The 15,489-nt window shown below is 41.0% G+C and overlaps 1 protein-coding gene across 2 annotated transcripts in view; it reads right to left on the bottom strand.

Annotated features, from left to right (window-relative positions):
• Positions 1 to 15,489, bottom strand: part of LOC129703188 (endothelin-converting enzyme 2-like) — a 311,584-nt gene that overhangs the window by 12,384 nt on the left and 283,711 nt on the right. For both annotated transcript variants that reach the window (XM_055645376.1, XM_055645375.1), the window contains exons 13-17: positions 9,762 to 9,839; positions 8,071 to 8,174; positions 5,955 to 6,065; positions 5,788 to 5,855; positions 3,577 to 3,767 (exon numbers count right to left, since the gene is read on the bottom strand). In XM_055645376.1, the coding sequence (XP_055501351.1) occupies positions 3,577 to 3,767; positions 5,788 to 5,855; positions 5,955 to 6,065; positions 8,071 to 8,174; positions 9,762 to 9,839 (552 nt within the window). The remainder of the gene's footprint in view (positions 1 to 3,576; positions 3,768 to 5,787; positions 5,856 to 5,954; positions 6,066 to 8,070; positions 8,175 to 9,761; positions 9,840 to 15,489) is intronic.

Genomic DNA, 15,489 nt, shown 5'->3' with positions numbered 1-15,489 from the left:
AAAAGATCATAATGACATCACATCGCCTCATCTGCGGCTGCATAGTTGTGAGGAATGTAAAGACACTTTGAAAGCATGTTGGGCAAACTTAATAAGTGATAGTGCCGACCACAGATGTGCATCCACAATACATTATATTTTAATTACTGTTTGGAAGGAATTTCTTTCCTTGTGTGTCTATCCGCCATAGACCATAACCAAGCTATTGCATATTTAACTGGTATGCTTTACTTCATTGTTGCAAGAATGTTGTTTTTTCAAGAATATAACCATATAACCATATAACAATTACAGCACGGAAACAGGCCATCTCGGCCCTTCTAGTCCGTGCCGAACACTTATTTTCCCCTAGTCTCATCTACCTGCGCTCAGACCATAACCCTCCATTCCTTTCCCGTCCAATTTATTTTTAAAAGATAAAAACGGACCTGCCTCCACCACCTTCACTGGAAGCTCATTCCACACAGCCACCACTCTCTGAGTAAAGAAGTTCCCCCTCATGTTACCCCTAAACTTCTGTCCCTTCATTCTCAAGTCATGTCCCCTTGTTTAAATCTTCCCTACTCTCAGTGGGAAAAGCTTATCCACGTCAACTCTGTCTATCTCTCTCATCATTTTAAAAACCTCTATCAAGTCCCCCCTTAACCTTCTGCACTCCAAAGAATAAAGCCCTAACTGTTCAACCTTTCTCTGTAACTTAGTTGCTGAAACCCAGGCAACATTCTAGTAAATCTCCTCTGTACTCTCTCTATTTTGTTGACATCCTTCCTATAATTAGGCGACCAAAATTGTACACCATACTCCAGAATTGGCCTCACCAATGCCTTGTACAATTTTAACATTACATTTTCTATACATGCTCTGATTTATAAAGGCCAAAAAGCTTCTATACCACCCTATCTACTGAGATTTACTTTCAGGCAACTGCGCACCAAAAGCCCAGATCCCTCTGTTCACCACATTCTTCATCCCTACCATTTACCATGAGATTCCATTTTGATTTGTCAGCCAAGATGAACCTCACACTTATCAGTTAAACCCATCTGCCATCTTTCAGCCCTATTCCAACTGACATAAATCTCTTTGTAGACTTTGAAAATCTACTTCATTATCCACAACCCCACCTATCTTAGTATCATCTGCATACTTACTAATCCAATTTACAACACCATCATCCAGACCATTGATGTACATGAGAAACAACAGTGGACCCAACCCAGATCCCCGTGGCACCCCACTCGTCACTGGCCTCCAACCTGACAAACAACCATCCACCATTACTCTCTGGCATCTCCCATTCAGCCACTGTTAAATCCATCTTGCTAGTCCACCATTAATACCCAACAATTGAACCTTCTTAACCAACCTTCCATGAGGAACCTTGTCAAAGGCCTTACTGAAGTCCATATATACAACATCCACTGCTTTACCCTCATCAATTTCCCGAGTAACCTCTTCAAAAAATTCAAGAAGATTAGTCAAACATGACCTTCCAGGCACAAATCCATGTTGACTGTTCCTAATCAGACCCTGTTTATCCAGATGCTTATATATATTATCTCTAAGTATCCTTTCCATTAATTTGCCCACCACTGACGTCAAACTAACAGGTCTATAATTGCTAGGTCTACTCTTAGACCCCTTTTTAAACAATGGAACAACATGCGCAGTACGCCAATCCTCAGGCACTATTCCCGTTTCTAATGACATTTGAAATATTTCTGTCATAGCCCTTGCTATTTCTACACTAACTTCCCTCAATGTCCTATGGAATATCCTGTCCGGACCTGGAGACTTATCCACTTTTATATTTCTCAAAAGTGTCAGTACTTCCTCTTCTTTGAATCTCATAGTTTCCATAGCTACTGTACTTGTTTCCCTTACCTCACATAATTCAATATCCTTCTCCTTGGTGAATACCGAAGAAAAGAAATTGTTCAATATCTCCCCCATCTCTTTTGGCTCTGCAGATAGCTGTCCACTCTGACTCTCTAATGGACCAATTTTATCCCTTGTTATCCTTTTGCTATTAATATAGCTGTAGAAACCTTTTGGATTTACTTTCACCTTACTTGCCAAAGCAACCTCATATCTTCTTTTAGCTTTTCTAATTTATTTCTTAAGATTCTTTTTACATTCTTTATACTCCTCAAGCACCTCATTTACTCCATGCTGCCTATAATTATTGTAGATCTCTCTCTTTTTCCGAACCAAGTGTCCAATTTCCCTTGAAAACCAGGGCTCTTTCCAATTTTTACTATTTCCTTTCAACCGAACAGGGACATAAAGATTCTGTACTCTAAAAATTTCCCCTTAAATGTCCTCCATTTCTCTTCCACATCTTTCCCATAAAACAAACTGTCCCAATTTACTCCAATGTACTTCATAATTTTTTTTACAGCGAGTCTTAGCTCACATCTGTCTGATCATTTCGTTCACCCAATGATTTATCTTCTTTCCTAATATATGACTTAAATGCTACTGTATAAAACTCCTTCTGAAGCTGAATTGTGCATAGGTATTGCTGGATAGCGCAGAATGTCTACTGTCTGATATTGCAGTACTATATGAACACAATTTAATTTTATCAAGAACCCAATCAAGCATTTAGTGCAACACACCTCAGGAAATTGTTTCTGCATCCATTGTACATATATTGTTCAGATATACTTGAAGGTTACTGGGCAGAGAAATGATATAAAATTGAATGCATTACATGTTTTGATGACACTTGCACAAAATGCTTTGTAATGTAGAGTGTAAGGCAAACAGTAATGGACTTGTACAATGAAATGGTCCCTAATTGAAGCCCTTTTCAACATGTTAAACGCAGTCAAAATGAGTCTGAGGCATCCATCATGTATGAGTTTATCCCCATTGAAATGGATTTGTTGATGTTAGAACTATTATATATGTTCCGCTACATGTTCTTGCACCCCTGACCAGACAATATCTTCAGAACAATTATATATCCACCAAGCCCCTGCTCCAACAATCAATAGTCTGTCCAAATGGTCCTTAAGTCCAGCTCAGGCCCTTCTCAGGACCATTGATCATTTTTACCTCCACCCCTTCACTACATTCCTGACCTCCAGCCAACCCTCTCTCCAACAACCTCTACTTTAGATCTGAATCTTCCCAACTCTCTCAATCTTATAACTTATCAATCCAGTCTCACTCCTCACGTAACCCCCTCTGTTTCTCATAATCATGTCTCCTGTCTTTCCCGACAGCACAATCCTTCAAACTCCATCTCACCATACAATTTCTACACAACATTCCAGCATTTCCACATCTCTCATTTAGTTCAATCCTCTTTACCTTAATCCACCATCACAAGCTCCACTGCAACCTGCAACCTAATTTTCCATTGGTTTTTTTTCAAGAATGAAAGGAGTGTAACATGCAGGTTCGGTGGGCAATAAGAACTTTGCTGCGTTATAGGTCTGGTACAAGTTCACCTCACACCTCCAACTTAATGTATACTCCACCATTTCAAGTCTGCTTTATTTACAAGGTATCAATAAGATATCAAATACTTCACATTATTAAATGCCTATATATTTTTATACTTACATGATATGCAGCTTTGAGGCCTCCACTGTCAGCAATATTTTCACCCAAGGTTTGCTTCCCATTGACATGCTCTCCATTTACAGTGTACTCGTTGTATTGGTTGACCATACATTCAGTTTTGTTCTTAAAAGTTTCAAGTGAAGAGTTTTGCCACCATGGTCGTAAATTGCCATCTTTATCATGTTCCCTGCCTGCACACGATAATGTTACAGAGTAAAATATACATAGCCATGATGATGCTGTAGCCCAAACTGTTTGCTCTAAAAAATGCAAATGCATTTGACAAATGAGCTCTTCTTCCCACACACCTACGTACAACATTACATTGAAAGTTAAAGTTGTTTTGTTGATGAAGGATTTCAGCTGCGGGTTCAAACTGTTCTCATTTTACTGAAGAAGGATCAGGTTAGATTTGAAGGAGATTTGAAGGGATTTGAGTAGCATGAGTAGCATGCAGGTCCAGCAGGCAGTGAAGAAGGCGAATGGTATGTTAGCATTCATAGCAAAGGGATTTAAGTATAGGAGCAGGGAGGTTCTACTGCAGTTGTACAGGGTCTTGGTGAGACCACACCTGGAGTATTGCGTACAGTTTTGGTCTCCAAATCTGAGGAAGGACATTATTGCCATAGAGGGATTGCAGAGAAGGTTCACCAGACTGATTCCTCGGATGTCAGGACTGTCTTATGAAGAAAGACTGGATAGACTTGGTTTATACTCTCTAAAATTTAGGAGATTGAGAGGGGATCTTATAGAAACTTACAAAATTCTTAAGGGGTTGGACAGGCTAGATGCAGGAAGATTGCTCCTGATGTTGGGGAAGTCCAGGACAAGGGGTCACAGCTTAAGGATAAGGGGGAAATCCTTTAAAACCGAGATGAGAAGAACTTTTTTCACACAGAGAGTGGTGAATCTCTGGAACTCTCTGCCACAGAGGGTAGTCGAGGCCAGTTCATTGGCTATATTTAAGAGGGAGTTAGATGTGGCCCTTGTGGCTAAGGGGATCAGAGAGTATGGAGAGAAGGCAGGTACGGGATACTGAGTTGGATGATCAGCCATGATCATATTGAATGGCGGTGCAGGCACGAAGGGCCGAATGGCCTACTCCTGCACCTAATTTCTATGTTTCTATGTTTCTATGTTTCTATCCATTCCTATTAACATGTAGTTTAAGGATCAGGAGGCAGAGTTAAAATTTGGAGTATAAATTACTCAGGGAATATGCGGAAAAAACTATTTCTATGTGAAGGGTGATTATGACCTGAAATTCATTGCCTCCATATGCGAGTTGAGAATTAATCCGTACCTTCAAAAGAGAACTAGATAGGTAATGGAAGAGAGAATATTTGTCTTGAAGAAAGGAGGAATGGGCTGCTGAGATTGCACAGACTTGATCGGTTGAATGCCTGATTCTGTCCCATAACAGTTCTATGGGTCTGTCAGAAACTTAATCAACTTGAATTGATAACTCCGTTTTTTTGTCTCCAAGGTTGCTGAGTATTTTCTGTTTGGTTACATTTATAGCTTTGGACAGCGGTCTCACCAAGTACCCAGTGCATTGCACCTTCCACATTTCAAGGGATAAATACAGAATGATTTCTCAAAGAGTGCTGCTGGTTAACCCCACTATGGTAATGAATATTAGATAGATCAACAGCAATTGAAATCCAGCTTGAATGTGGACTGCACAGCCTGAAGACTGCAATGTCCAGGTTCAGGAACACCTTCTTCCCCACAGTCATCAAGCTATTGAACACAACGAATAAGCTATTGGCTCTGAACTGCAAAAGACTATATTATTATTTGTTATTTGCATTATATTTGTGATTTAGTGAACTTTTTCTTTTTTCCCCCCATTATATACAATGTTTACATATTCACATATTCTGTTGTGCTGCAGCGTAAGAATTTCATTGTCCCATCCGGAACATATGACAATAAAACACTCTCGACTCTTCACTTGACTTGACTACAACTAAATGGTAGAAGAGTAATATTTGATTTTATCGTGCAAATCATTCATGAGCCTGGCTTGTCCAATACAATGGAGACAGGGAACTGCTCCAAAATTATGATCATTATGGTGATCTTAATATTGAAACAATCCCGCTCCAGTTAAAGAACGCTCTGGTAAGAGTTGCAAGTTTATGTCTGCAAAGTTCAAGTGACAACATTGCAAAACTATATACTTGGAGTTTGCTGCCATTACTGTACCTTGGTCATCAAAGGCATGTGTTAATTCATGACCCATCACCACACCAATGCCACCAAAGTTCAGAGACCTACAGTTAAGTCAAAAAGAAACATTAGTAATTCAGTATCTACACAATGAACATTTAATTTAGATGTCATCCCTCAAATGTGTCACGGGAAGTACTTACTTTGGGCTACTTCTGGCATAGAACGGGGCTTGCAAAATACCCGCTGGAAATACAATCTCATTTTTTGTAGGCACATAATACGCATTAACAGTCGGAGGTGTCATGCTCCACCTAGACACAAACGACAAGTACAAGATTGAGTATTCCATCTGCTCTTTATTATGGTTTATCAGTACACAATTACCATAGACTTTATTTATCATTTCTTTCATTACATCTCTCAGAAGTGACAGAAATGTTCCAAACAGAAGTAAATACTTTGCAGCTAGCATTAATGTTTTTATGAGGACTGTGTTCGTTTAATGAACATTCTGTCAGATAGTTAAGGGGAAAGTATATAGTTGATGGCAAAACCCTTAACAGCGTTGATGTGTCGGGGGATCTTGGGGTGCAAGTCCACAGCTTTCAGTGGCAACATGAAGTGGCAACATAGGTTGATAGAGTGATAAAGTAGGCATATGGATTGGCTTGCCTTCATCACAGGGCATTGAGTACAAGAGTCGAGAAGTTATATTGCAGTTTAGGCCACATTTGTGGCAGTGTGTGCAGTTCTAGTCGCCCCATTACAGGAAGGATGTGGAGCTTAGGAGAAGGTGCAGAAGATGTTTACCAGAATGCTGCCAGGGTTAGAAGGTAAAGAGAGGTTGGACAAACTTAAATTGTTTTCGCTGAAGCATCGGAGGCTAAGGGGAGACCTGATAGAAGTATATAAAATGATGAGGGGCATAGATAAGGTAGACAATCAAACCTAGAGGCATAAGAAAAACTAGAGGCATGGCTTCAATGTGAGAGGGACACAGTTTAAAGCTGTGCGGGCCCGTTTTGTTTATACAAAAAGCGGTGGGTGCCTGGAATGCGCTGCCAGGGTTGGTGGTGGAGGCAGATATGATTGCAGCATTTAAGAGACTTTTGGATATGTAGGGATATAGATCATGTGCAGCAGAGGAGATTAGTTTAACTAGGTATCATGTTCAACTCACACTTTGTGGACCAACGTTTCTGTGCTGCAATGTGTCATGTAGATATGTATTGAAGTAGACAACTTTCATTGTATGCAAAAGGATATAAAATTGTTATTTTTAGCTATAAATCTTTTACAATTTCCTCTGATAGAACATTCTAAAAAAGGTGTGTAAGAAAGAACTGCAGATGCTGGTTTAAATCGAAGATTGACGCAAAATGCTGGAGTATCTCAGCAGGTGAGGCAGCATTTCTGGAGGGAAAGAATGGGTGACATTTTGGGTCGAGACCCTTCATCAGATTGATGTCAGGGCAGTGGGCGGGACAGAGATAGAATGTAGGCGGAGACAGTAAGACTGGTGGGAGAACTGGGAAGGGGGAGGGGATGGAGAAATAAATCATGGGCTATTTGAAGTTAGAGAAGTCAATGTTCATACCACTGTGGTGTAAACTACCCAAGCAAAATATGAGGTGCTGTTCCTCCAATTTGCGCTGGGTCTCACTCTGACAATGGAGGAGGCCCAGGACAGAAAGGTCAAATTGGGAATGGGAGGGGGAGTTGAAGTGCTGAGCTGCCGGGAGATCAGGTAGGTTAAGATGGACTGAGCGGAGGTGTTCCGTGAGGTTAAATTAAAAAAAAGGTATTGTATAGTGTTCATCCTTCAAATTTTAAGGTCTTAACCAAGCAGCAGGTTCCACATATAATGCTTTTAATGTCTTTCCATAAAATTGTTTGAATGTTATTGCAAAACATTAAACAAACAGCATAACTGTAAAAATGGCACAAATTATGTTTTCATTATTTGTACTGAGTATACTCTCAAAGTTTCTTAAGTGCATCCTGAAAAACATGTACGTGAGTAGAAACTGGCTTCCTTGCCCTGGAATAAAATTTGAAAACTTGGATGTAAAGATCAATGGACTCTTAAATCATTTCTCTCCATTAAATGATATCAAAATCGTTGATTGCTGGAACTGAAACCTTAGCTTGCAGCACAAATCTGTAAAATCTACTCTGCAATTATTGAAAAGCGCAACAGAAACAAACTAATTAAAATTCTTTCATAACTTTTAAAATGTACAATTTCATCAGAACCTTTGTCGGTGGGAAAAAAGATAAGTAATGCAAGGTGAGCAGATATATCAGAGTACATACTGGTCTCGGTTTGGTGTTTTCCGAAGTTGATCGGCCATAATCCTGGCTGAAAAGTTGTAGAAATTCAACATATTTTGAAAGAATGAATCCTCTGATACTTCATACTGAGTAAAAATGGAAACATACAGATTATTGGAAGAGAGTTCAACAATTTAAAAAAACAATGTGTATTTGGTTTAGTAAGGTATAGTTTAGCATGGTTTAATGGTACAGCATTGGACCAGGCCCTTTGCCAACCATTGATCACCTAGTTCACATTGATCGCATTAGTTCTATGTTATCCCACTTGATCATCCAATCCCTACACACTCGGAGCAATTTAAAGGACAGTTAACCTATAAATCTGCATATCTTTGAGATAGAAACATAGAAAATAGGTGCAGGAGGAGGCATTCAGCCCTATGAGCCAGCACCGCCATTCATTGTGATCATGGCTGATCGTCCCCTATCAATAACCTATGCCTGCCTTCTCCTCATATCCCTTGACTCCACTAGAGATCTGGAAGGAAACCCACACGGTCACAGGGAGAACATGCAAACTCTACACTGACAGCACCCAAGGTCAGGATCGAACCCGGGTCTCTGGCACTGTGAGGCAGTTACTCTACCACTGTGCCATCCCAAAACAGAGCTAGATTTTTTTTGTTATTTGTGAAATTCCATCGATAATTCTTCAATAATTGACAAGTAATGTGATCTCATAAGAAGCTTCAGGACATCACAGATATTCTCTGCACCTTCACCCCACTGTCCTGGACTTAGGAAAACAATGAACAGTTAGTTCTATTAGAAAAAAAGACACAAAATACTGAAGCAACTCAGTGGGTCAGGCAGTATATCTGGAGAACATGGATAAGTGACGTTTCAGGTCAGAACCCTACTAGATAATTCTAGATAGTTATTTTAGATATTTCTGTGCAACTTTATTGTTGTGGGGCTGGTTTAGGGACTACCGGTTAAAGATGCCTTCCCATTTGTGGAAAAAATACAAGAAGAAAGTCAAGAGGGTTTACATTTGTGTTACACTTACCTGAGAACATCCACCACTGTCCTCACCACCAGTCCAATCATTATAGCTGCATAGGAGTCTTGGTGAAGCATGTTATTTGGATGCAGTTGCCAGATTAGAACCTTATAAAGAATGCTGGGTCTTAAGCATGCACGCTTTTCAACTATTTTCCATGCCTCAAATGTACCTGAAATTCTTAGTTATATCAGATTCACTGTCCCATTACATTGTTTCATAGAGTCATAGAGTGATACTGTGTGGAAACAGGCCCTTCGACCAACAAAGTCCCAGCTACACTGGCCCCACTTGCCTGCACTTGGTCCATATCCCTCCAAACCTGTCCTATCTATGTACCTGTCTAACTGTTTCTTAAATTATGGGATAGTCCCAGCCTCAACTACCTCCCCTGGCAGCTTGTTCCATACACCCACCACCCACTGTGTGAAAACTTTACCCCTCGGATTCCTATTAAATATTTCCCCTTCACCTTGAACCTATGTCCTCTGGTCCTCGATTCCCCCTTCTCTCAGATCAGATTCAATTTTAATTGTCATTGTCAGTGTACAGTACAGAGACAACGAAATGCATGGGCAAGAGACTGTGCATCTGCCCGATCTATTCCTCTCATGATTTTGTACACTTTTCAGTATCTTAACTCCTTTGTTTTTTTTAATTTACTCACGCCATCATAGACTTCATCCAATTCTCTGGCATCTAAAATGAAGTGTGGAAAACCAATCATGTCATAAATGGCATCAGCCTAACAGAAAAGGGGAAAAAGTGCAAAATGTGTCAGAAGAGTGACTTATAACATAGTATAAAGTAACCATTTAAAACGTGTTAATCATTGTGCTAAACTATATTCAGATGAAGCCCTGTTTGATGAAATCCCAACAAAGACAAAGCTGGAGTAACTCAGCGAGTCAGACAACATCTCTGGAGAAAAGGTCAGGTGAGGTTTCGGGTCGAGACCCTTCTGAAGAAGGGTAGCTTGGTTTGAGAATAGCTCTGCTCAAGACCACAAGAAATTGCAGTTCTCGATGTAGTCCAGTCCATCACACAGACCAAACTTCCCATCATTGACTCCATTTACACTTCACTACCTTCGGTTTAACCCCAGCATCTGCAGTTCCTTCCTACCTAAAGACAAATAAGCAATTCTTTCCATGACACCAATGAGCTGAGTAAAGGGCCTGTCCCACTTTCACGAGCTAATTCACGACCTCTGCCGAGTTTGCCCTTGACTCGTACTCGCAGCATGGTTGTCACGAGGTCGTAGGAGGTCGTGGGTAGGTTGTAGCAGGCCGTGATGTTAATCGTAGGTACTCGTGACATCAAGTAGGTCGGGGCGTTTTTTCTAGCATGATGAAAAATGTCCACGAGTAAAAAAGGTCATGAATTAGGTCGTGAAAGCGAGACAGGCCCTTTAGTGTCAATGATATTATCAGCAAACGTTTAACCACTGCAGCTCTTAAAGATAGCGGAGTCAGGGGATATGGGGAGAAGGCAGGAATGGGGTACTGATTGCGGATGATCAGCCATGATCACAGTGAATGGTGGTGCTGGTTCGAAGGGCCAAATGGCCTACTCCTGCACTTATTGTCTATTGTCTATTATTGTAAAATGCAAACATGACCATTTTCTTCTACATAAACAGATGCAGTGCTAAAATACCATTATAATGTGGTTGTACAAACTGCTTCAATGAAGGTCAGGCTGTCAGATCTAAAAGTGTGAGTTTCAGCCAGCAGTACTCTGCATTTACCTCCAGTGGGTCATGCACATGCAACCAACCTCATACACAAGGCGATTGTTCATTTCAATATATAAATTACACCATTATTCATTTGGGTTGTGAGGTTTGATTTTAGCTCACTTAGCTTCTTGGACCTCCAACAGGAAACAAAGTTGAGAAGCATCTACCAAAGGAGGGACCTAAAGCTTGGATTTCTACAGCCATTTTCCTGCACTGTAGTGGAACGTTTTTTTTTTGTGCTGAATGATTACTTTATACATTGTCGAGGCATTGGCTACATTTTGGAAATTTTGAGATTCACATTGTATTTTAAGTTCTGATTAACATGGAATGGTCCCAACAGAGTTTAAGCTGCTGAAGTCAGATACAAAAGGCTGGAGTAACTCAGTGGGTCAGACAGCATCTCTGAAGAAAAGGAATAGGTGATGTTTTTGGTCGAGATCTGAAATGTCATCTAATCCTTTTCTCCAGACGTGCTGCCTGACCAGCCGAATTACTCCAGCTTTTTGTGTCTATCTTTGGTTTAAACCAGCATCTGCAGTTCCTTCCGACACAGAGTATAAGCTACCTTTGATATGTTGGATTACCAGCACCTGAGGTGTTGTATTGTGCGGCAGACATTTGCAATATACTGTATGAGAAGAAGTTCAAATTGAACCTGCTGGACCTGTTTTATGCATGGTGACTATATTACACTAGAAACTTCAAAGACACAGCACATCTAGAGGATTTTGTGGCATGGTGTAAACACTACTATGTGTCTGATAGCTCTTCTTCCTGACAGAATGAATAAACATGGATTTATAAGTTGTAATCCGGCACTAATATTACCAACAATCGGTCGTGGACCAACCACATTTATGCAATGGCCAAGAAGGCACAGTAATGTCTCTACTTCCTGAAGAAACTGAGTCAATTTGGCTTGTCTCCAAATCTTACAAACTTCTGCAGGTACAATGTCGAAATCATATTGTTAGGCTGTATCATAGCCAGGTTTGAGAATAGTTCTGCTCAAGACCACAGAGGGTTGTAGATGTAGTCCAGTCCATTACACATACCTGACTTCCCACCATTGACTCCATTTACACTACAGCTGCCTCAGAAACGCAGCCAATATAATCAAAGACCTGGCTCACACCGGTCAATCCTTCTTCTCCCTGCTCCCGTCTGGCAGAAGGTACAGAAGCTTGAAAGCACACACCACCAGTCTTTTCCCCTCTGCTATCAGGTTTTGTAGTGGACACAAAATGCTGGAGTAACTCAGCGGGGCAGGTAGCATCTCTGGAGAGAAGGAATGGGTGACGTTTTGGGTCGAGACCCTTCTTCAGACTCCTTTCTTCCTACACAGGTTTTGTAGTGGTCCTAACATAAATAGTGAACCATCCAATCCACCTCCACCTCCACCCAATCGCAGACATTGGACTTTGTCCATGGAACTGAGGCACTGTGACACTGCTGAGAGCTATGTTCTGCATTCTGTATTTTGCCCTTTGCTCTGTCTATTGTACTTGAGTTTGACTCGATTGCATTTATGTATTGTATTATCTAATCTGATCGTATAGGCTGCAAAGCAAAGCCTTTCTCTGTACCTCGATACATGTGACAATAATAGACCTAAACGGTTGCGGAGCAGTAGAGTTACTGCCTTACAGCGAATGCAGCTCCAGAGACCTGGGTTCCATCCTGACTATGGGTGCTTGTCCGTACGGAGTTTGTATGTACCCCCGTGACCTGCGTGGGTTTTCTCCGAGATCTTCGGTTTCCTCCCACACTCCAAAGATATACAGGTTTGTAGGTTAATTGGCTTGGTGTGTGTGTAAATTGTCCCTAGTGTGTGAAGGATAGTGTTAAATGTGCGGGGATCAGTGGTAGGTGCGGATCCGGTGGGCTGTAGGGCCTGTTTCTGCGCTGTATCTCTAAACTAAACTAAACAAATCATGATTTGTATATGCTTGCCTTTGTTTGCTTCACTTAAATAAAATGAAAAGGTAGTGCTCTATTTTCACACGCTGGAGCTGACACAAAACTAAATGTTTCCCTTTTCTTTTAATTGTCTTTGCTAGCTGAGAAATGAGGCAGAAGGTGCAGACAGCTAAACACTGCAAGATGCCCCTTTTCATATTACTTGAACACATCAGCACATTACACGTTGTTAGAGCAAAATAGATCATTAAATTAAGTATTGCAGAAAAAAACTCAAATATTAATAAAGGAATAAAAGGAATCTTATAATTCGATATATAAAATTAAGATAGTTTGCCTCGAAAATTACTTAGCGGCCCAAGATATTATCAAAAAAGATGTAATTATGGATGCTTCCCAATTGGTCTCAATCTCCTCCTGTCCAGGAGTCATAGAGAGTCATAGAGTGATAGTGTGGAAATAGGCCCTTCGGCCCAACTTGCCCACACCGGCCAACATGTCCCAGCTACACTAGTCCCACCTGCCTGCACTTGGTCCATATCCCTCCAAACCTGTCCTTTCCATGTACCTGTCTAACTGTTTCTTAAACATGGGGATAATCCCAGCCTCAACTACCACCTCTGGCAGCTTGTTCGATACACCCACCACCCTTTGTGTGAAAAAGTTACCCCTTAGATTCCTATTAAATCTTTTTCCCTTCACCTTGAACCTATGTCCTCTGGTCCTCGATTCACCTACTTTGGGCAAGAGACTCTGAGCATCTACCCGATCTATTCCTCCCATGATTTTATACACCTCAATAAGATCAATTGTCATCCTCCTGTGCTCCAAGGAATAGAAACCCAGCCTACTCAAATTCTCCCTGTGGTTCAGACCCTCTAGTCCTGGCAACATCCTCGTTAATCTTCTCTGAACCCTTTCAAGCTTGACAATAGCTTTCCTATAACATGGTGCCCAGAACTGAACACAATACTCTAAATGAGGTCTCACCAACGTCTTATACAACTGTCGTACAGTCTCATCAACGTCTTGTACAATTTGTTGAGCTGTGCTAGCAGCAACCTTTTCAAGTAAGTGAGAACGCTAGGCTAATTGACAGCTAGGTTCTGCTCAAGTAGTCCTCAAACATTACTGTCAAAAATTAAATAAGAGTGCAATTCCTTCCCAGGGAAGGCAACTGACTTTTAGGTTTCCGAGCAAAGTAGAGTTTCACCACAAGTGCAACATCTGAAACATAAATAAACAAATGGACTAAAATAGGAAAACATCCTGTTCAAAAAGCAGCACTTCCTCTCACGGTAAAGAACTTGCTAGTGCAGTTTTTTAATTAAAATGAAACATTCATACAAATAAATGTTCTATTAAAAAACTGAGCTCTTCTCTAAATATTTTGCACAAATTGTTATTTATGTTCTCATCATGTGTGGTCCTTGCAACTGTAAATTTTCGTGGTAAGTGCACCAATAATTCAGACTGCTGCTTAACATTTCACTTGAAGGGACATTATGAGTTTGTAAACATGCACAGCCATAGGCTATAGGTGTCACCCTACAGCAATTCTTCAAAGCTGGATGATGAGGAAATTGACAAATACCCTTGATGAACTAGTTGGCAGGATAGCTATCTAAAGGGCCTGTCCCACTGTACGAGGTAATTCAAGAGCTCTCCCGAATTTATAAAAAATCAAACCCGTGGTAAGTACGTAGAATGTACGTAGCGGGTACGTCGGAGCTCGGGACGTCTCCTAGCGGCTCGTAACGCTAACGGCAGGTACTCGGGAAACGCGGTAAACTCGTCAAGATATTTGAACGTTGAAAAATGTCCACGAGGGCCCCGAGTAACTATGAGCGGCTATTACTGTAATTCTCCCAGTTCGAATCAGGGGAAACTCAGGAGAACTCTTGAATTACCTCGTACAGGCCCATAAGGCAGCAAAGGATACTGCCATCAACAAACCACAGTCAGTGTGCTCCTCGTGTTTACAAATGGCAGGAAGGATGAAGGCACCATCCAAACGTTCACAATCCTTCACTGATACTAAGGGTGCTTAGCACATTGTCACATGTAATATAGACAGTTTAAGTTAGCCATCCCCCTCCCATTCCCATGCTGACCTTCCTGTCTTGGGCCTCCTCCATTGTCAGAGTGAGGCCAAATGCTAATTGGAGGAACAGCACTTCAACCCAAGGGTATGAATATTCCTGTTCTCACCGAGTAAACAGTGAACAAATTGTCTATTTCCTTTATCATCATTACTTTATTGCATATCTTTAATTCACCTGACACCTGAACAGCACCTCATATTTTGCTTGGCAGCTTACAACCCAGCGGTTTGAATATTGACTTCTCTAACTTCAAGTAACCCTTGCTTGTCCTCTCTCTCCATCCTCCCCTCCCCCCTCTCTAGTTCTCCTATTAGTTTCACTGTCCTTTGGATTAATTTTACTATTTGTATACTCATGTCTGCTTTGATCTGTCCTTTTCACACCTTTACATACTCTTTGTACCCTTCCATATCTGTAGTTTACTTCTCGCCTGACTCAGTCTGAAGAAGGGTCTCGACCTGAAACGTCCCCAGTCCTTCTCTCCAATGATGCTGCATGACCAGCTGAGTTACTCCAGCATTTAGTGTCTAATATCAATTTCATTGCCAGCTTTTCCCTTGCAAACTGGATACATTTGCCAGATCACTGGAGATGTGCCAATTACAACCACATACTCTGGCACACAG

This window comes from Leucoraja erinacea, chromosome 14 (genome assembly GCF_028641065.1).
Source record: "Leucoraja erinacea ecotype New England chromosome 14, Leri_hhj_1, whole genome shotgun sequence".
In the NCBI taxonomy this organism is placed as follows: domain Eukaryota; kingdom Metazoa; phylum Chordata; class Chondrichthyes; order Rajiformes; family Rajidae; genus Leucoraja; species Leucoraja erinaceus.
This window is presented reverse-complemented; position numbering and strand designations above follow the sequence as displayed.